The 21,387-nt window shown below is 38.8% G+C and overlaps 2 protein-coding genes across 3 annotated transcripts in view; one reads left to right on the forward strand and one right to left on the reverse strand.

Moving 5' to 3' along the window:
* Positions 1-13,934, forward strand: part of nme7 (NME/NM23 family member 7) — a 28,614-nt gene extending 14,680 nt beyond the window's left edge. The window contains exons 8-12 of one of the 2 annotated variants that reach the window (XM_079460792.1): positions 607-671; positions 1,267-1,335; positions 2,911-3,012; positions 13,139-13,246; positions 13,867-13,934. In XM_079460792.1, coding sequence (XP_079316918.1) covers positions 607-671; positions 1,267-1,335; positions 2,911-3,012; positions 13,139-13,246; positions 13,867-13,899 — 377 coding nt within the window. In that variant the 3' untranslated portion in view covers positions 13,900-13,934. Of the gene's footprint in view, positions 1-606; positions 672-1,266; positions 1,336-2,910; positions 3,013-13,138; positions 13,414-13,866 lie in introns of those variants that run through there. The other variant, XM_079460791.1, reaches the window with a different exon arrangement.
* Positions 13,935-13,940: 6 nt separating this feature from the next.
* On the reverse strand, positions 13,941-20,807 carry atp1b1a (ATPase Na+/K+ transporting subunit beta 1a). Its single transcript, XM_079460810.1, has 6 exons — positions 20,565-20,807; positions 18,197-18,325; positions 16,281-16,436; positions 15,766-15,950; positions 15,393-15,476; positions 13,941-15,305 (listed from the first exon to the last, which is right to left on the reverse strand). Exons 1-6 carry the CDS (start codon positions 20,656-20,658, stop codon positions 15,048-15,050), a joined length of 906 nt encoding a protein of 301 aa, XP_079316936.1. The 5' UTR covers positions 20,659-20,807; the 3' UTR covers positions 13,941-15,047.
* Positions 20,808-21,387: the final 580 nt, after the last annotated feature.

Here is a 21,387-nt window from a genome sequence, read left to right on the forward strand (position 1 = left end):
TTAGTTACTGACATTCTTCCAAATATCTTTCTTGGGGTTCATCAGAACAAACACATTTATACAGATTTGGGGTGAGTAAATGATGAAAGAGTTACAATTTTTGGTTGAACTGTCCCTTCAAGATAGACTGTAAGATTTTATTATGCTTTTTGCAAAAGGTAGAAACTTTGTATTAAATATTACTTTTTATTTTATTCACTATATGTATAGAGACTACCACATTTTTCAACCTATTTGTTCAGCTATTGATGAGCAATAATGTCGAGCTCACATTCAGAAGCTCAAAAAACCCAAATTCGTGCATTCTTCACAAATGAGTGCTTTCAGGGGGTGGTGAATAACTTTTATATTAGTCTGTGGCTTGTGTCATTGGTGTCCTAGACAAATATAATTGCATTCATGTTAGGTTATGGTGTATAATGGTGTTTAAAAAGTATAACTTTAAAGTTCCATTGTCTTCCTTAATTTTAGTCTGTTATTTGTGTTGATAATGTCTGTGTTCATTTGTGCAGCACAGCTTTCTTTTTTCATTGTAGGCCATTTGTGCATTTAATTTTTTTGGTTAACATAAACATCTTCATTTATAGTGTTTTCTTGTTTTCCCAGCACTGACTGGAAAGATTCTTAAATCGATCACAGAAAATGGATTTGAGATCACTGCTTTACAAATGGTAAGTGTTCTGTGGAAATTTGAAGGTCTTCTGATGTTGCTTACTAACTAATACATTAAATGCTACATGTAGATTGGTAAATAATAATTTCAATATTTATATTAGATGTAATGCGGTTTAGGTTTAATAGAAGCAATGATCTAACTGATAACATTTATGAACATAAAAAGTCTCCGTTCATCAGAGAATGAAATCATACAACAGTAAACTCGATTGTTTTTTCCCTTTGGTGTAACCTGACCCCACCATCGACCATGTAATCAGTGACCAGATCAGTAGCCTCCCACATGTCCAAATGAGTCGTTAGCTGTCCAATTACAGGGCCGCAACTTGGTCACATGACCCTGCTGAAAAAAGTGTGTAAAGAGGATGCCCCTGGGCTAGATGGGATCAATGATGGTTTTGTTACTATTAAAAAGCTTGTATAGCCAGTGCTTAGTGTGTGCTTTATTAAAAGAATGATGTTATATATTATCTCCTTAATAATATTATTTTGATTGCATTAAATGATAATGTACTGTTAATAATGATAGAACTTAAAATCAGATTAAATGGTGATTTATGTATTATTGATTCAGTTATTATAATGTTGCAGTTCAACGTGGATCGAGCCAATGCTGAGGAGTTTTTAGAAGTTTATAAAGGTGTTGTAGCAGAGTACACTGTAAGTATCGGTTGCTTAACTTTCTGTACTCGCTATAAGACATAACTAGTGAAGAATGCATTCACAAGCCTCATACTTGCGATGGGTACTATATTCTGCACTTTCAATTGCTGTTTAACCATTGTAACTATACAAAAACCCTGTTACAAGAGTAAACCTCTGTTGCCCTGTGTGGTTCAAATGAGATTATGTTTAATTATTCAGTGAGCGAAGTGGGCGTAACAACATACCCGCTTGTCTCTCAAACCCCTCTGTAAAAGCATAGACAAGGCATATCAAAATAAATAAATTCTTCCCTCGAGGGCAATTTTATGTTTACTAGTGTTTTCTCTTCCCTTTGAATTTTAGCCGAATCATCTTTTCAAAAAACGTCCACCCATAACAAATAGACCAAAAATAAGCCAGTTCTGGGTTGAGGCTTGAGGCTATTTTGGTGCACGGGGTCTTTTCTGTTGCCATGAAAACTGTCTCATCAACATACTGATCGCCTCACATTTACATTTAGGCATTTGGCAGACGCTTTTATCCAAAGCGACTTACGGTGCATTTTTCCTATACATTTATACATGGGTATCTGCAATCCCCTGGGATCGAATCCACAACCTTGCGTTGTTAACGCAATGCTCTTATCACTGAGCTACAGGAAAGCTAGTTACATTTACCAAAGCTCAGACTGCACGCTGCAGGTGCCAGGTGTCCAACACACACCCTGACTTTTCCACCATTCTGATCTGCTTGTGTGTAAAAGCGTGTTTCAACCTGCAAACAAATAATTGTATTAAATATTTTATGGAGCTCAGTGGTTATAGCATGGCGTTTGCAATGCCAAGGTCGTGGGTTCGATCCCAGGGGATTGTACATACTTCGAAACAAAAGATGTATAGTATAATGCAATGCGAGTTGCTTTGGATAAAAGCGTCTGCCAAATGCATAAATGTAAATGCATTATCGCACATTATCTTACTGAATGAAACACAAGGTCACGCGACAGCACAGCTCTTCTTGGGTAGCAGAGGTTGCAGTTACATAGCCACTGATAGTGAAGTGGAGACTTTGGATGAAATGGGGACGGCCTTTGATCAGCTTCTCTATCTTCATTCTGCAATGATAACCCCACACCAGCCTATTACGCATGTAGGTTATTAATAGTTTACGATGGTCATTTAGAGGATGTTTAATGACTGCGAATGTTGTGTTTGTAGATCTTGAAAGGTCTGGTTTAAAATGGTTTTGTAGTGTATAAGCTACTGTTATAATTCTTCTTAAAATAAAAAAGATTCCATTTTAGACGACATAGATCTGAAGTTAAAATGGACGGTTTAGTGGTCTTTGCTTGTCTAATGCAGACTGAAAAATAGTCTTGTTGCTGCTAACATGCTCCAAGAACAGTAGCAACAATTGTTGGCTTTGACATCCTTTAATTTATATTTATATTAAGCGGTGGACTGGTAACCTGAGTCTTCCATCTGCTCCAATGTTATCCCAAGGTCTGTTCAAATAATAAGCTCTTTCATTGGTCGGGGCACAGCAGGTAGAGCGGGGAGAATAGTTAACTCTTCATTACTTGTGTTACAGAATATGGTGGATGAACTTTGTTCTGGACCTTGTATGGCCCTGGAGATCCATGCTGCCGACGCACCCAAAGCCTTCCGTGAGTTTTGCGGACCGGCAGACCCTGTGAGTGACTGTCAAATGTTGTAAAAAGGTGTATTAAGATTCACAAAACAGTTAACACATGCACAATATAACTGTGTATATATGGTTCAAACACGTATAAAAGTCCATTTATGGTCATATCAAGGTATGAAAAGAAGACTTAATAGTCCCTCAGTCTATTGGACCCATTGACCTCTTTTACATTATGTATCATGTACTCTTAGGCACTCTGAAGGCATATCACCTGTACCCCGAGGTAAAAACCAGCTTTGTGTCTGCATGGCTAGTAGAAATGTACACCTCTGTCAAGATTCTGTTCGTCCAAAAGATTAGTCTGCTCGCTCATGTTGCATGACGACTGTTTCGGTTCTCGATGGCCGCCATCCAATTTGTTACTAATGCTGAAAGTGGAAGAAGCCTGGTACCTTCAGTTCACAATTTTGATGTTCCGTAAGATAAGAATTACAATCCTTCTTGGAGTCCTTGGACTAGGGTTCATCGGCCCTACATACATACTAAAAGATTTGATAATAATGTGGACTTTGTCGGTTTCCCTGAAGCGCTCCATTAAAGTCCATTTCCTGTGAAGTGCAGTTAGAAAAGTTAGGTGAATTATGGTTATAAACATAAAACAAAAAAGGAATTAACACAAGGATAATGAAGAAGTGAATTAATCAAACAAAATGTCTGCCGAAGATTCAAATAAACGATTGGCCTCTTTTAGAAGAAGTTGATAACTGGCCAAGTACATGGTATTGGGAATAATTCACAGTTTATACTTTGCACAAGCGGATGCTCCTCTTGTTACATACAGTTGTGTTCTTTGACGCGACTGACTTTATATGCTAAACATGACTATAGTGTTGTGACCTTTTACAAGGTCAAAATGGATTGCTCGGTTGTTGGCCCCAGGAAAAAGCTTTGTACTTCTGAATCGACAGCCCTGCCCTTGATCCAGCCCCTCCTTCTCTTTCACACACGGAGTGGGAGAGAAAGAGCGTGAGAGTGTGAGATGGTGGTTGCATGTCTCTTGCGTATACGCTAGTATGATGGGTATTACACGGATAGTCTATTAAAGACACTTCCTTTCTAGTCACCTAATCAGACATTACAGTAAACAAATACACAAATGAATTGTGCAAAGAAACCTTACGCATGTTGGAGCGTTTTTTAAAACCTTCCTGAGTCAATGAACATTTTGGAATTATTGTGAACAAATGAGTTTACGATAGATTTTCAAAGGAGTTGTTTGTGATGAAATGTTTTGTCTTTATGTTTGTGTATTTTTCAAGATAACGTTTTTCAGTCCATTCTATATGAGTTCTGTGGTTAATAGCTGCAGTCCTCTGACTCTGGCAGAAAAAGCTGACGAATGATTTTGCTCATTGGAAACTTTACTTATATTTACTCCATATTCAAAGTCATTTGAAGCAATGCAATACAAGTGAGTAATATGTCATCTAAGTCATTATTTAGCTATACTTTTCTTATCCAGTGAGCTGTTAACTGCTGAGACTTGACAACTGAGCCAGTTACGTACAAAGCTATTAAATTACTTCAGAAAAGTAGTTTGGACTACTTTAATGCAGCTTTTAAGGTGCTTGTCATTCTTTAACTTGATAACCCAGTCCTTTTATAAGGAAAAGACAATATTCTTCCACCAAACAAAAATAAAATAAAGACTACATCACATTGACAGCATCTACATTTTGGGTATGTTTGTTTAAATGAATTGTGTGAATGAAGGAGAAATATTGTTTTTGAAGGATAAGTTGTAGTTCATAAAGGGAGAATTGTGTTCCTCGCTGCTAACTGAATCCGAAGGCAAGCATGTTTTTCACAAAAACACAAATATTCTATTAATTCAAATTGGAAAGAGTACGATTTTGGAGAGATCTTGACAGTAGAAGTGTTCCAGTTTTCTTTTAAGTTTGGTGATGTGTGTGGTAGAGGTTGGAATGAAAGGTAAAAGCATTATTATGTGGTTAGGTTGTCCAGATTGAGCAAACGTCAAACATTTTCTGCTTGTATAATGCTTTAGCAATTGACCCACAGGAGTCCCCAAATTGTTCTTGAATATACTCTCCCATCAATCCAAATGGACAAAGGCACTGTACTGTTTTTAATGAGTCAATGAGACTCAAAAACCAGACTAGAGCTACGAGTTATCACTTTAAATCAGTCTAATGACTCTCACAGACTAAATCGCTCTGAGCAGATCTTGACTATATCACTGAACTGGACGTAATTACTTTTGTCATGTCAGCTCGAAATGAACCAAGAACTGTGGTACGATCACTTACTGTACGGCCTGTGATACTTAAAGGGACTGTATACCAAAAAAAATTAGTTCTGTCATTATTTACTCACCCTCGATTTGTTCCAAATCTGTATACATTTCTTTGACCTGATGAACACAGAGGGAATATTTGGAAGAATGCTTGTAACCAAACAGTTTTGGCAACTATTGAATACCATGGTAGGAAGTAGTGTTGTAGTTCTCGAGACCGCTCTCAAGACCATTTTTTGATGGCCTTGGTCTTGTCTCTGTCTCCACCGGTCAAGACAAGAACTGTGGGAATTACACTAAATTGTTGGTGCATTGTCTGATTTATGTGTTAACATAGTTCATGTGATTGGATGTAAAACTTCTGGTTTTAAAAGCATTCACCACTTGTTCCTTATTTGATTCTTCTGTTCCTTTTGTTACTCTTACTGCGGAGAAGAATGGGGGATTGACCCCAGAAATCTATCAATAAAATGAATACACACAAATGCCCACAATATCCGAGATGTGATTGCAAAAATAAGATTTGGATTTTTTATGATTATTCAATGAACCTTGAGTTCATACAGTGAGTGACTTAAGTTTTAGACACAATTAAACACAAGTTTGTTCTGTTTTGGATAGACCCAAACAAATCTGAACTTTTGTGCATTTCTGAGCAACACACAGCTATTTTGCTATTGATTAGATAAAAAAGCAATGAAACTAATTAAGTCACTGAATATTTTTTTGAAGGTCACAGACCTTTGGGAATTTACCTTTTTTATGTTTAGTTGTTAGAATTTTTTACCTGCACAAAAATTGTAATATGTTACAGTAGGTGGGTGATAAAACATGGAACACAAAATATCCTACATATACATTTCTGCACAATAAATCACCCAAGTTCATTTTATTATGACTTAATAGTGTGTTGTGGATCTTTTGCATACATTTTGGGAGTGCTGGTCTTGGTCTTGACTCGGTCTCTGCCTGTCTTGGTCTTGGTCTCGGCCTTCAAAGTCTTGGTCTTGTCTTGGTCTCAATACCCTCTGGTCTCGGTCTTATCTTGGTCTCGGTTTTGGTGGTCTCGACTACAACACTAGTAGGAAGAATTACAATTGTAATCAAAATGCCCCGGAACTTTTAGCTTTTAATCTTCAACATATCTTCTTTTGTGTTCATCAAAACTAAGACATTTACACAGATTTGGAACAACTTGAGGGTGAGTAAAAGAAGATAGAATAAACGTTTTTTGGAACTGTTCCTTTAAGTCAGTGTAGTCGATGGCTGGCTGCTCTTATGATGATGTGTGGGTAAACATACACATTTTGTTGTTGTAATACAGGCAACGTGAGCTTTAAAAACAGATTGAAATGCACCTTGTTTTGGTTAGTTTATTAAAGTATGTAGCATATCATTATTCATACCTAATGAGAAATCCAAGAATCCATGAATTAGAGAGTTATTTGCTTTCCATCACTCTTTCTAAGCAATCCATTTATATGAAAATAAACACCAACGAACTTTGTTAAACCATCTCTTTTGGGTTAAGAGGAGAACATTTGCTGGCAAGTCTTGCAGCCTCAAAAATACCATGAGAGTTTATATAGACCATAAACCAGCCTATAATCTATTTGGTCATGAGCTTTGAGAATTTGGTCACGTTTGTATTCATTGTCACTTAAGTCAGATGTAAAGATGTATCACAAATGTTTTTTTGTAATGATCACATTTGTTGTATTTATGATGCCAGTTTTTAGGAATGTTATCAGTGATTCTGGAACACTGTGATTCTCTCCTGCACCTTGACGTTACAGATATTCTTATCATGTTAGCGTGTGAAAGACAACACTGTGTTATTTGTGACCGTAGAAAAACCTGATCTTAGTAGCTTTATGATGTGAACTCAAATGTTTATAGTGTTTTCCTTTCGTATTTGTGATACATTTTGTTCAATGTAAGCAGATTCTCTGACTTGGATGTCTAGCAAAACAGTCTAGAAAAAACTTCCTCGAACAAGCAACTCAAACTTGTGGAATTGTAGTCTGCTGTTTTATTGGAAAAATAATGCCTAAGTTCTTCTTTCCTGCACTCTATAAATTGCGATTGTTATTTTCTGCTTCGTTTGATCCATTTACATTTGTAAATTAGTATCAGAACTTATAAGTTCAGAGACTTACTTTAGTCCTAGGTTGAAAAGCAAGGATGATCTTGTTTTGTTTTGTTTGAGAACACACAAAGGTTCCCTTCTCTTAGTTTTACTTAAGTCTCATATGGTGTTTGAGCTCATGAATAATGTATTGTGCCAAAAGATCGTATCGACTGACAAAGTTCAACCGACTGCCTGTCAATGACTGACTGGCTTTCAGCTCAAGGTGCCAAACTACAGTAACTGAAGCTCCACTTGGAAACGTAGGTAACCTGTAACACGGTAAACCTATACTGTGGGAATGTAACCGTGTCCTGTTTGTCACAGAGTGTGGAGAGAAGATCCTAGATGTGTGGACACAGTGTTTGTCTGCTTTAGAAAAGAGCACGCGCCGTTAGTCTTTTTTATTGCTCTGCTTTTTGTTTGACATTAGAAAAGGCGCATGTTTCAATGACCTTCACATACATCAAAACTAAACACAATGCTAAAGTTGGTTTATGTGGATAGAATTGTGTTTATGTAGCTCTATAAGCGTACTTTCAGAGTTATTTTTAGTGTAATCTACGTACATTTTATTGGAGTATCTGATGTGCTTTGCCTAGTATGGTGGTGTGTTGCCTTCTACACTTATAAGGTGTGCAGAGGAACAAAACTCCATTGACCCTGCTGTCTCACATGTCGACTGAACCGTCCTGTTAGAAGTCTACTTGAACACTCTTAAAAAGTAAATGTGCCACAAAAAGTTCTTCAAAGCGATGTCATAGAAAAAACACTTTTGGTTCCACAGTAATGTTTTTTACATTACATTAACAGCAATGTTATTATCTGGTAGGTTATGTGCAAAGCATGATACACTCAAATTATTGAATATTATGTCCTTTATATGTCCTTTCTGTTAATATTATTATGTTCCTCTATGTTGAAGCAAACGTGTTTGAGGTATGCATTTTATAAATCTCTGCAGTAAACCTGGGAATCGAACGTTTTTAATGCCAAGCTTCACCAGTTGAGCAATTCATTTTCACATGCGAAAGTAACAAGTACACAAAACAATGCATTCTGAAATCTGTGCCGCACAAACTCTTTCTGTGAGATTGATGTGAACAGAGACCTTGGCATGTAATAACATCAGCTACTCTTTCCTAATAGTGGAATCCTTCAAAAGCTATTCCGAGCTTTAGGTTTTAAACCATTACACAACCCAAGTCACTCATTTTTTGGTTTTAGTGGTTGAAGTTGGATTATATTGACTTTACACATTTCTCTACAGATTGAAAAGAAAAACATTTAATATCTAAATATGTAGCTATTTTTTACATATTCTACGATACAATAAAAGCATGTGAAGCTTTTTAGTTTTCTTAACACTTTGTGAACAAAGAGAGATTTTGTGAGAAGTTTTTTGTTCTATTATATTTGTATTTTAAAAAGTCCCATCTTATTATCTATTGTGTTTTTAGAGAACCACACATAAACTATTTATTTGGTAGGAATGGCAGAAACCCTATATAGAATACATTGCTCCCTAACAATAATTGCGCGTCTACATTTTCCATTGTTAACCAAATCATCATATTCGATTATTCGCTTGGTAAGGGTTTAATTGTGTTCTCGGGTGGTGCTGAATGCTAGCAATGTGTAAGCCCAAAAAGCAGTGCCGTGGAGACCTGCGGTTTCCATGGTATTGTTCCCTTGGGAAGCTCCAGTGTCGTCCCACAGCATCGATTGCTGCTTAATTAAGGCCCTCTTACATCTGAGTGGCACCAGGAACACGGAGTGAGTGAGACATGTGACCGCGACTCAACTCGAGCTCTCTCATTCAATGTGCCTGTCGTTTGACATGGATGAGGATTGAGCGAACCTTTCCCTCAAATTAGAGCGAGATGTGTTAAGGGTGACTATTTGTAAATAAATAACACACTACGTCAGGCATAAAACCTGTTGTCATTTTGACAATTGGTAAAGCAATGCATTAGCAGCACAAAGGTCATGGGTTTGATGCCCAGGGAATACACATACTGATCAAATGTAAACCTTGGATAAAGGTGCCTGCCAAATGCATGAATATGAACGTAAAGATGTAAAGTACGCTAATTGTAGGGACATCTCTTGTGCCACCACCTCTGAAGTGTTTTGTTTGTGAACACAATGATGATGGCAAGGCATTGTGATGTCACTATTTCCCCAGATAATTTTGCCTGAGACTGAGCTTTCGGTGTCCTCGATGGACACCCCCGTTCACAGCCTGTCTCTCCCAGACCGGTTAAAAGTGCAAAATCACACTTGTTATCGCCTTGTACAGCTAGTGAAACGTGTACATAGCGCTGCTAATTGAGGTAGTTTGTAAACATCATTCAGACATAGGATTAGAGATTTAAACAAACCCCTGACCCAAAATGTTAACACTAGACAGCAAATCTTAACTGTGACCCTGGAATTGGAATAATTGAGCTATGAAGAAGCTTTCCGTTCATGTATGGTTTGTTATGATTGGACAATTGTCCGAGAGAAAATCTGTGATTTTGTGATCTGAGTGTGCCAAAAATCCAAATATTTATTATATGAATCAAAATTCTAAGCTTTACATGGATACCAAACTTCGTGTTATTCCTGAAGAGCAGACAGCCACAAGCGAAGTTTGTAGGCGGGTTTCCGGAAATTTTTGTTCGTGATTTTTGCTGTATCCACTCACAAAAGTGCTTGATATATATACACGGTAGGACATTTACAAAATGTCTTCATGGGACATGATCTTTACTTAATATCCTAATGATTTTTGCCATAAAAGAAAGATCTATCATTTTGACCCATGCAGCGTATTGTTGGCTATACTTATGACTGGTTTTGTGGTCCAGGCTCACATTTGGCTTATTTTAGGATTTTTCCTAAATTGAATGGATCAAGTTAGATAACTAAACAAATCACGTTGCCCCAACATTGATTAAAAAAAACATAGCAGACATCCACACGCTGAAATCCGAGGTGTAATTTCGCTTCACAGTAGCACCAGGGTGTTGCCCTGAAAATGCGCCATGTTTTATCAGTAAACAGAAAGATGAGGGTTTGTGAGATAATGATTTTTGTGTCCTGGTCTTCATAGACGGCAGTCTGACGTCAGCGTGTCCGCTGTATTGACGTTCTCTTTATGTTCTGTATGTCAGGGTGGGGGATAGTGATGGTTTGTATTTACAGTGTCTGGCAGTGATTCTGTTTATAAGAACATACAGAAACATTTGAGTGTCAAAACACTAATCATTGAATATTAATATCAAATTGTCCCTCATAAAAATGTGTGCCACATTTTCAAAGGAGTTCTATGTGAGATAGGCGATATTAACCTGCTTACTCCAGTAGTCTGCGTGTGAGGGCCTGGCTTTAAGTTCAGTAGCCGCAGGTTAGTTGTGGCTAACTATTGTTATTATAGTGTGCAAACGTAATTTGCTCAGTACACTGAAAATCAGTCTGGTATTTAATAACACAAAATTACCATAATACTACTGCCAAAATTCAACTCTCTCTGACGGTACTTATTTTCTAATTGGTTGCATTTAGCTTTTTCATTACGCTCTTTATCTCTATTGGAGTTTTGGGTTCCTCGCCTCCGTTTGAACACTATGCACTGTTTGCCTGACCGGGGGGCTGCTGACATCAGCTTTAGAATTTAACATATTTGTATTTACAGTATTAGTATCACTTTCAAATGTAACATTCTGCCTAATGTATTACATATAGGAATTGATGGTACGTATAATATTTGACCTGTGTTTCTCTCTCCATTATCTTAAATTTGTGCTTCTCTGTGATAAACACGCTGTGCGGGTGCGTGCTTGTGTTTGTGCTCTGTGCGTGTGGAGTTGTATTTTATGCATTTGGGTGTGTATGAACCTGTGTGCGTGTCTGTTTTCTGTTTGTGTGTTCACAATTTTTTCAATATAATAATGTTTTGCTTATAGTCAATTTGTTTCATACAGCTGTATGAAATTTGTTGAAGCTCTATATCAATAAAGTTGAGTTGAGTTAAATTTATATTGCAGTCTACATGAATTTGACTGCATGGTGACTCTAAAGGGATAGTTTACTCCAAGATTAAAATAATTTAATCATTTACTCACTTTCAATACCTTTGTGTGAAACACAAAATAAGTTATTTTGAAGAACGTTGGTAACCAAACAACATTGGACCCAATTGACCAAAACCCCCCAAAAAATCCTCTGTGTTCCACAGAAGAAAGAGTTTTTAACAACATTAATAACAATAAATGACTGAATTTTTTATTTTTGACTCATTACACTTTAATATCTATAGCCTTACAACCATAACACTGTTTTCTTGTGTTTTGACAGAACATACAGCACATTTAGATAAAGACAAATGGAGCGAAGGCATTTATTATTGTAGTGTCACTTTTCAAAATGTGTTTGAAATACGGAGCTAAAAGATAAGAGTATAATAAACAAGCATTAGTCTCTCCTCCTGCTTCTTCGGTTTAAGCAGGTTAATCATACAAACACTTATTTTGGCACCGACTTTCTCTCATGGCCATGTGTGGTCGATGTCTCACTCAATGCTTTGTTGACATGTTTGAACCGTGCAGGTCTTAGCAGGTACTAGTTTACTGAAATGGAACTTCAGAGATCAAAATGGAGGAAACAAGATGGGTGTGGCTACAGAAAGCCAATTTATTTGCATTTAGATAACCCATCCCCCATGGGGTGGGGGTGTTGAATTTCCTACTGGCAGAGATAAGCAGAGGACAGTAGAGCCGGCAGCTTGTGTCCTTGGGAACATTTCATTTCATCACATTCCGTTTTAGCCTTAGCCAGTTGGCCAGCTGAGCTCTGAATGAGAAGCACATGTGAGCGAGAATTAAAGTCAAGACCTGGTATTAGTCCAACATTCTGCTGAAAGGGCAGTGAAATATAAACTCGAGAGTAAACTCGGCCAAGACCCCTCGAACTTCTGTCATGCTGTATAACGGCAGCGGAGGAGGATTTATTTAACATTCGTGCACCTTTCCAAAGTGACATTTTTCTTGCTATTGTTAAATTATTTCTTTATTATTCGAGGTTTTTCAGTCTGCTGTTGTGGATGTTATTTTTCCATTTGACGACTGAAAAGATTTGACCTAAAATTAGGATTCTTTTATCATTTGCTCATCATCATCTCGTTCCAAACCTATATGACTTTCTTTCTTTTGCAGAACACAAAATGATTTTGACGAACGTTGGTAACCGAACAACACTGAACCCCATTGACTTCCATTGAATGGACACAAAAACCACTGAGACATTTCTCGAAATATCTTCTTCTGAAATCCAAAGAAAAAGAGTAATTTAACAGGTTTTGATCCACATGAGGTTGATTAAATGATGACAGAATCATTCTTTTTGGGTGAACGTCTCTTAAAGAGATAAAGGTGATTTGAAAACATCTTTAAAAACTGACTTTAATATCATATGGGGGAGGGAAATAGTTTTATAAATAGCAGATGTTTGCAGGAAATAGGAAGTGAGTCCCGGTAACGTGAACAGGCACGTGTGTGTTATCCCATGCCCTAGATAGACTGTGACGTTATCGGATCACATACTGTTGGCCATCAGTAACCATCACAACACACGCATCATCACCCATGTTTACATTCTGTCGCTCAACAGAGAATTACACGTAGCTCCATTGTTCTAGCGTAACCCATGAAAAAACTGTCACCGTGTTCTTTGTTCACTTACAGGAAATCGCACTCCATCTTCGGCCCAACACTTTACGAGCTCTCTACGGCAAAAACAAAGTGCAGAACAGCGTTCACTGCACAGACCTACCCGAGGACGGGATTCTGGAGGTGAGCACATGCAAATCGCATTCAAACTCCAAAAGCTACACAGTCACGTTTTTGTTCACAGTTTAGAGGCAGAACTTGCTTTAATGCGCATTGGGAAATATTTCTGGAGCCCACAAGAACAAAATGGCACCAATGTCTCATGACTGTCCACCGTAGGCTGGTGTCACGTCTCGCAGGAAAGGAAGCAGGCAGATGTCGGTTTGGCCGAAGGAAAAAAGACATTGTTATGCCAGGGAGTGGGTTTGGCCCGGTGGACGTCATTGTTTTGCACAACTCCTGATCTGTTCAGCCTCCTAACACAAATGGCCCCTTGTTAATCATTTGCCTGCTGACCGACTCAGCCATGACATTCCAAGAGCTCAGGCCGCAGAGGCCCGGCACAGACTCTTCTGCGCCGAGCTGACACACACGATTCAGGGAAAGTCAATTGTTTGAAACTTAAAACAATCCAGTGACTTGTTGCCGAGGCCTGATAAAGTGCTAAATGAATGAAGTTCTGAATGTCCATTTGAGGTTATTTTTAGTGTATTAAGAACAGCTGCATTTGTGAAATGTGCGATTGTGTAAACAGTTTTGTTGTGGTTATGTTGTCGTGTAAGATTGTGATTTCTTTTTTGCAGGTCCAGTATTTCTTCAAGATTTTAGATGGGTGAGCAACTGTGACGCGATAAATAAAGAACACTTTAACAAAATCTCAGTTGTCTGTCCATTTATTTTTTCAGGTCTTACCCAGATTTAAATAACATTACAATCAAGTGTTCCGATGTACAACATTGACTTAAGAATTTTTGGACACAAACAAAATATCCTATAAAATGGGGTACTGCTTTGCATCAGATAGGTTTCTAACCTTGAACCAGTGACTTTGGTATCTGGATTCAAACATATTACATTTTCTCCTGCTGACGAAAATTGTACAACTGCATAAATATAAAATTCTTCCACCATGAAAATGGCTAAAACATTCATTAGAAAGTAACACCACACATCATGTGATGTCTGCAGAAAAAAAAAGTAAAAGTACTGAGTTGCCATGGTGACCACTGGCCACTTCAGTCCTCCAGGCTAGACACACAGTTCTACACTTAAAAGAATATAAGCCTTACACAAAAATTGTCATTAGCCCCAATTTCCCAAATTGCAAGACAATCAAACGAAACGCCAAAAGGTGATGTACAAACATATTCCCCACAATCAACGAAAAAGATAGAAAGGAAAAAAGAATTGAACGGAGTGCAGTCACTTACACACACATACTCAGGGAGTTCAGAGCGTACCATGCCAGTATTTTCAGTTTTTAAGTAGACAAAAACGCACACGCTCGCACTCAAACTCTCACATGTACTAACACATACGCACACACACACCTTGGACCGCTAAGGCTTTCTCACATAAGACAACAGAAATTACAACATGGCTTGGAAATAAATGACCACTGTATGCAACTACTGCACTGCAAACTCCATAAAGAGACCACACTAGGAAGAAATACTCAGGGGACAGGAACACTGCTCGCTACATCAGTAGTGGAATTACAATTTACAGTAATGAAATGAACGTCCCATGGCTCACAGAATATTCTCATTTTCAGTAGAATAAATACTTTGCTATTGCTACTCTTCCTGTAATTTACATTCTAACCCTATACATGCAGAGAAAGCTAGTGTAAAGCATACAGATTAAGTGTAGGTCCCGTATGTTGTGAACGTTGGTTGTTGTTGTTTTTTTAATCCAATTGAATGAGTCTAAATGATCACGTTTTAAAATGGGCAGAGTGAAAGTGCTACTTTCGTAGCTATGGTCATGACTTGATCATCATTTTGATGTCAAAGCGTCCCTGAGAACGATCTTTCTCACTGTAGTGAATGTTTTCTCCGAATACTTTGCACTCGATGCGCATCTCGAAATCCGTGGTGATGTTCTGAAACTTGATGGCTACGAGAGGCTGGAGGTATTGCGGGTGTAGCAGCTTGCCGTAGTAAGGATAGTACTGGAGAGGGAATCCAGCACCCAGGCCGAAGAAATCAATCTGTCCGAGCTTGTCTGCTTCATCGTCTCTCTGTTGAGATAAGGATCGTTCGTGTTAGATCTTTCTAAGGAGTGCTATGGCGTACGGAGGTCTTTTTAGATGTGACCGATGTCTTACCTTGGCTGAGCAATGGATTGGAATCAGATTGCCTTGATTGCTAGCACGGATTGCCACAGGAAGAGTGTCGTTGTCAGCTGGAGCCTGGGAGAGAGTTTAAAGATTAAACGTAATCATGTTGCAAATAACAAATCCGTTTTTTACTTTGTGAGCAAGACACACACAACATGACAATAAAATGGTTCATATTAAATGAATTTACATAAAATTTACATAAAATGATAAGACTAATGTGAGATTATAATATACGAATGAACAATAATCATTATTAGTATTGTTTCAGTTATTTTTCTTCTTAAATACATTCCGTTACACTGTACTTGTATGCGTGTAATGCCAATAAATTGAATCCAATCCAATCCAAAAGACTCACCCGAGGCCTGAAGTTGACAATTCTATTGAGTTTAACGATGAGACAGGGTTTGCCTTCTTTAAAGCCATAGGTTTTGTCCAATGAGCCGGAGCAGTCCTTCAGCAAGGACCTATCGAAACGGCAAGCCTTCCTGACGCCACTTTCGCTCTCCAGCGCTCCGCGATCCATGTAGGTATCGGGTTCGACTGGATATGAAATCCATACTGTTAATGCAACTGTATTTACTGATTCCTACTATAACAGCACATGAACATGCAACATGGCAAAATTAGTCAAATAAAGATCCAATTGTCTAAATAAGCAGTATGATTAAGACATGAACTTTGAAGTAAATGAGGATCATATGACTGATCTCAGGATGGTTGTAGATCACTTCCTAGACGGTACCCATTTCAGTGATCTCTGGCTGACGTACTTGGGTCTCTTCAACATGCCAGAACCTTTATTGCTTTTATACATATGATCTATAAACACACATACGTACATATAAAAACGTTTCTTAGGACTCACTGTACCTCCACAATCCTCAAAAATTTGTTGATTGGTTTGATTCTCACTGCTGTACGGCCACAGAAACTTGTCAATATTTTCTATGTATGGCCTGTAACTATTCTCGTCACTCATTGAGAAGGTGAATTCTGCTTTTTCCGATCGCGGGTTGTGTGATAGACCTGTGAAAGAGTTAAATGGTTCAATTTAGCTAAACCCTTCAGAAAAACATGAAACACATTTTCATTCAGAAGTGACTCAAAATGATCTCCCCATTGCAATGACATCTGACAATGCCCTTTAACCCCGTCTGTTCATTGTCATGTATGTTTGCTATTCAGATCCTCAGCTTGGCAGTAATTTTCCACCAGCACAAGCTCACGGCGAAAATGGGGTGTGGCATGAGCAAAACCAGCAGATGAGAAGAGCAAACGGAAACCTTATATTGGCTGTAATGCCATGCTGCCTTTCAACAGGCAGGCAATGACGTCCCACACATGTGCTTGCAGCTGTACTATAGCAAACCTAGCAGAAAAGACGAAAGCATGTTTAGGCAACTTTCTTTTTTACACACACCACTATGAAGCTCAAGTTCACACAGACTCGGTCTATCCAGTCGAGAGTGTGTGAGGCTCCCGGCCACCCCCTCCTCCTCTCCACACGCTCACGTGCTCCTCTAACACAATGGAAACTTTTAGCCCCGAAAGAGGAGGGACCTGTGCAGGCAGCGTGTCTTTTTGCTGGCCTTCTACACAGCGAATAGCAGCACACCATGGTGATTGCCACTTATTCCTACTCTTTTCGTTTCTCTCACCAGACTTCAGATCTCACTGGTGCCTCTCTTAAAGGGGAAACGGCTCTTGCTGGCACAGACGTTTATGTTCGGTCGTGTATAAATGTGTCTAAATTTAAAGCCAAGACGGGAGTGTGCACTGTGCAAACATCCACTGGCATGGCCGGTGTGGCAAATGCCTGGCAGCCAAGCGACGGGCAGGCTAACAACGTCTAAACTTCCACAGATTACGGAAAGCACAGCATACAATGCTCTCCACTGTTTCGTTCGCCCTTTTTCAGCCAAAGCTCAGTTGCACAAGATTCCTTCCAGCAAAACAGGCTAACGGAAAGCTTGATAAACCTTAAACCGGTCATAAACTATTTTAGTGGCATGTTTAATTGCAAACTGGGTGTCAGCCCTGACTGAAAGAAAATATATACCAGTTCAAAGACATGTAGATGTGAGGATTGGGGTCGCTCTCAGGACTCAAACAGGAAGCTTCTTCTGTCTAGTAAGGAGTGTGAAGGTCATAATGGCTCTCTGTGTCTCCCTTATTCCGCCCCCAGCCCCCACAACCTCCACCCTCTCTCTGAGGTCAGACAGACCTTCAGAGCTGTCACAAGGTTTACAGAAACAATGTTAACATCCAGCATTGTGGAACAGTTTGAGTGTGTATAAATCAAACTGTCCTTTCCGCTTTTCCATATCAGTTCCATAAAAAAGTATGTAATGTTCCATCGGTGTTGCTTTTTTATAGCTTGTAATGGAGAACATTTTGGTGAATCATGTCTCCAAATTGAAAAGGCCACAACAGTTTTCAAATGAAAAACACATCAGACGGTGTATGTATGTGCATAATGTTAGCAAATGCCTTTGGCAGTTAAAACATTTGTGGTTTCTCTTTAGAAATTAAGCCATGCTTGAAAATAACAAAACGTTGTTGAAAGAACTGACAATAGAACATTTGAACCATTAACAACATGACCACATTGTTACAACGGTCAAAACCATTATTCGCTTTAAAAGTACACACAGTTCGTTCTGTAACTCTTAGGGTTGACACTTCATTCTCAGAGCTCTAAATAGAATTTATTACATTTCTTTGGGGACCGATATTTGTCTTCGAGGTGGTATATCTTTAACATCGTGATTGATTTGGTTCTTTACCTGGGGGTGCCACCCTGTCCTGGTAAGTGGGCTTGTAGTTGCTGAGAGTCAAAAGCAAGGCCTGGATGGTGCCAATGAAAATTCCAGCCAAGCAGCCATAGAAGATTACATAGAAGATGAAGATTTTGACTGCAAGGAAAAGCAGATGGCATAGACTTAACAAAACGTTTAAAAATGACTTGGTTAACATTTAAGTTTCCACAAACACACATATACAAGATCTGAAATCTATTCGATGACATATTAAAAAGAAGCTGAATTTTGTTAGATGAGCCATAAATTGAGCATATAATAGAAAATACCCCTGGACTTGATCTAGTTTTATAAGAACATTAGAGACTAATTGATTTCAGCAATCATTATAGTAAGTGACAGTTTTGTTTCCAAAAATATGCAAACGATTTCAATTATATCATAGGTCTTTCTAATATCCAAAGTTAAAGTGATCAGCTTTCTTAGTAGCCTTAGTGTCACAGTTACGGTCATTTTAGCTACTATCCAAACTTTCCAGGAACTCATCACTATGCAGTATCTGAGGTGACAGCGACACCATCTTTCGTCCAGCTCATACATTACTCATAAAACCACCTCCCAGAACTCACATGTCCACTGTGTGACGCAACTACAGAAGATGAGCTCCTGATCTGCAGAATAACGTTCGCGTGCCAGTCTGTAGCTTCATTGAAAGTAGCAATGGCCCCCAAATGCATTTCCTAAAAGACAGTCCCTAACCAACATAACCGTGGTTGCCTGTGTGTCTTCGACGTCCTTTCCTCCACCTCTGCCAATATAAACCTTAGTAGCATTGTATTCAAACTTGAATGTGTTTCCTGTAGATGTTTGTTACGCCGAGAATGAAGCATGCCCCATCTGCTTCTAATGCCAACTGAAGGCCACATCCGCAATGACGGGTGGAAGGAACACCCCAAGAAAACAGGAACCTTTTGGCTTTGTAGTGCATAGAGGCCTAAATATACTGTCGTACAGATTCTCTTATGGCACGTGAACGTCAACCTGCGTGACAAACTGCATAAGCGACAAATGACGAACCATTCCGTTGATGTTCTTCAAGTAGGAGGTCATATCGAGACAATGAAGACAAACAAAGAACAACTCAAGCTTCTGTACATGCATTTCCTAAACTGACAGCTTCCTCTTCCACGCTTAACTCGTACGGCAAGTGTTTGGATACTTCATGCCAGTAAAACTGCACATTCCAAGCGCATCTTTCACTTGACATGTTACGTTAGTTAAAAAACGTACAACTTTAGGAAAGTTGTAACAGCCATTGAAGTTTCTTCCGAAGCACTTGAAAGTTCACACAGTTACGTTAGCAGGCTAAGCTACATGTGGATGACACACCACATGTCAGAGTAAACTCAACCCCGTTTCATCAGTTTCTCGTTTGTTTCACTTGTTTAAACTGAACATTTGTATGATTCAAGATGCTTTATTTGTACAACTTTTGTAAGCAAGCCTTTGCGAGTAAAACAAGTGTAAGGACCGATAAAACCATCGGAAATAGTTCAGAGATAGTTCTGAATATTTGCGCCTATGTCGCAGATGGTCGGCCACTAAAAGCCTACATTTCCATGACATAAATAGCCATAATCGCGGCGGCGATTTATAATTAAAAAAAAACGTGTTTGAGTCCTCTCAAAGAATGAAAATACAAACGTATCACCTGGATAAACACGTCAATGTTGTTCGCTTCCGTCGGACCCTACTCACAATTTGCAAGTTAGCTGACACATAGAAAAGTACACCTTATAGACAACTACTCGATTTTACATCTACACGTGATAATCCATCCTATTTTAGGATATAGCTGACAGATCGTTTCTGTAACAGTTCCTAAACCGCAACAGAACCCAATAACATCATATCGACCTTCAAGATGACCCTTTAACTTTCAAAGAGCCCTGGCAAGTACGTTACCTTCAACATCCAGGTTCGTTAAAAAAAAAACACAGAAAACATTTTACTAGTGGGATGTCCGCGCTTTCTTCATTCAATATTTAGCACGCGCACCAACTTGTGGCTCGGTAAAATATTAGTCCGTGATGGCTCGATCGTTTATTACAGGACTATAACTCAAACACATTTCACAAAAGATAACGCGTTTTGAAACGACGACTTTGCGCTGTTCTCGTAAAAACACAATCCCGTCATAACACAAAGCCGCCAACTCGAGGCGTTTTTCCCCTTTGAAAACGAAAGTCACGACTCAAACAGGTGTCGCGTCTTTCCAAAGTCAGTAACGTTACTGCGGTTCTATTTAAAGTTGTGCCGCATCGATATTAATATCTTTTAAACAGTTTAATCCGAATGAAGAGTCGCTGAAGAGGAAAAATATCTTTAGACTTACACCAACTGGCGCCTGTGCGTCCTAAAAATTCCTTCTTTTCTGAATTCCAGATAAAGGACTTCCATCCACCATCAGCATTTTTATTTGCAGACATTTTCGGTGTATATTTCCGTTTTTGGTGATGTTTAATTGGGCCTCAGGGACTTCACAACGATGTTGCCCCCTTCCAAAATGTTGTAGGAAAGGACAAAGTCGTACCCGGTACCTTTGCGTGTACTTACTGTATTTATAGTCGGGTTCTCTACTCCGCCCAACGGCTGTTTTAATAAGTTACCTTCAAAAGTAGGAGGGCAAATTCTGACCAATCACGGGCCGTTTTGCATTTGCGTCACAGTTTGTAAATGGGGTGGAATTCATGCTCGCTTGAGCACACAGTTCAAAGCTGTTTCTTTCAAACTTTGTGACCGGGTTTCTTTACCTAAAAAATATATCGCTTCCCCCCTTTTGTCATTATAATGCATATGATGCCTTGTAAATGCTTGAATGATGTCCTGCTGGTTATCGCAGATATCGAGGAAAAGTCAATGGATGGGAGTTGATTGCTCAAATAAAGTTTGAATATTAAAAATGTCGTGTTTACATTCGTGGCACGCGTTAAAGTACAGATGGCGCTATGATACAAATCACATTTTCATTGTCTTTGTAAATGTCGATTCCACGAAACTGAATTATGTGTGACTTATGCTCATCTTGACATTTTTTACTTCCATAGCGTTTGGGAGACTTTATAGCCAAGTTCAAGAATCTGATCTGTGCCCCATTCAAGGTCATTTCTGGGAGGTAACAGAGGGAGTTTAGAGGTGAGTCCACCTACACTGAGTCT

Source organism: Barbatula barbatula (assembly GCF_947034865.1).
Source record: "Barbatula barbatula genome assembly, chromosome: 7".
In the NCBI taxonomy this organism is placed as follows: domain Eukaryota; kingdom Metazoa; phylum Chordata; class Actinopteri; order Cypriniformes; family Nemacheilidae; genus Barbatula; species Barbatula barbatula.

What these genes read in the sequence shown, in the direction of transcription:
- atp1b1a (XM_079460810.1), bottom strand. Translation starts at nt 20,658, where the DNA reads ATGTCTGCAAATAAAAATGCTGATGGTGGATGGAAGTCCTTTATCTGG. An exon ending in AATTTTTGAGGATTGTGGAG is followed by an intron (nt 15,951 to 16,280) that starts GTACAGTGAGTC and finishes TTTCATATCCAG; the next exon opens with TCGAACCCGATACCTACATG. An exon ending in CAATCCATTGCTCAGCCAAG is followed by an intron (nt 15,306 to 15,392) that starts GTAAGACATCGG and finishes TTATCTCAACAG; the next exon opens with AGAGACGATGAAGCAGACAA.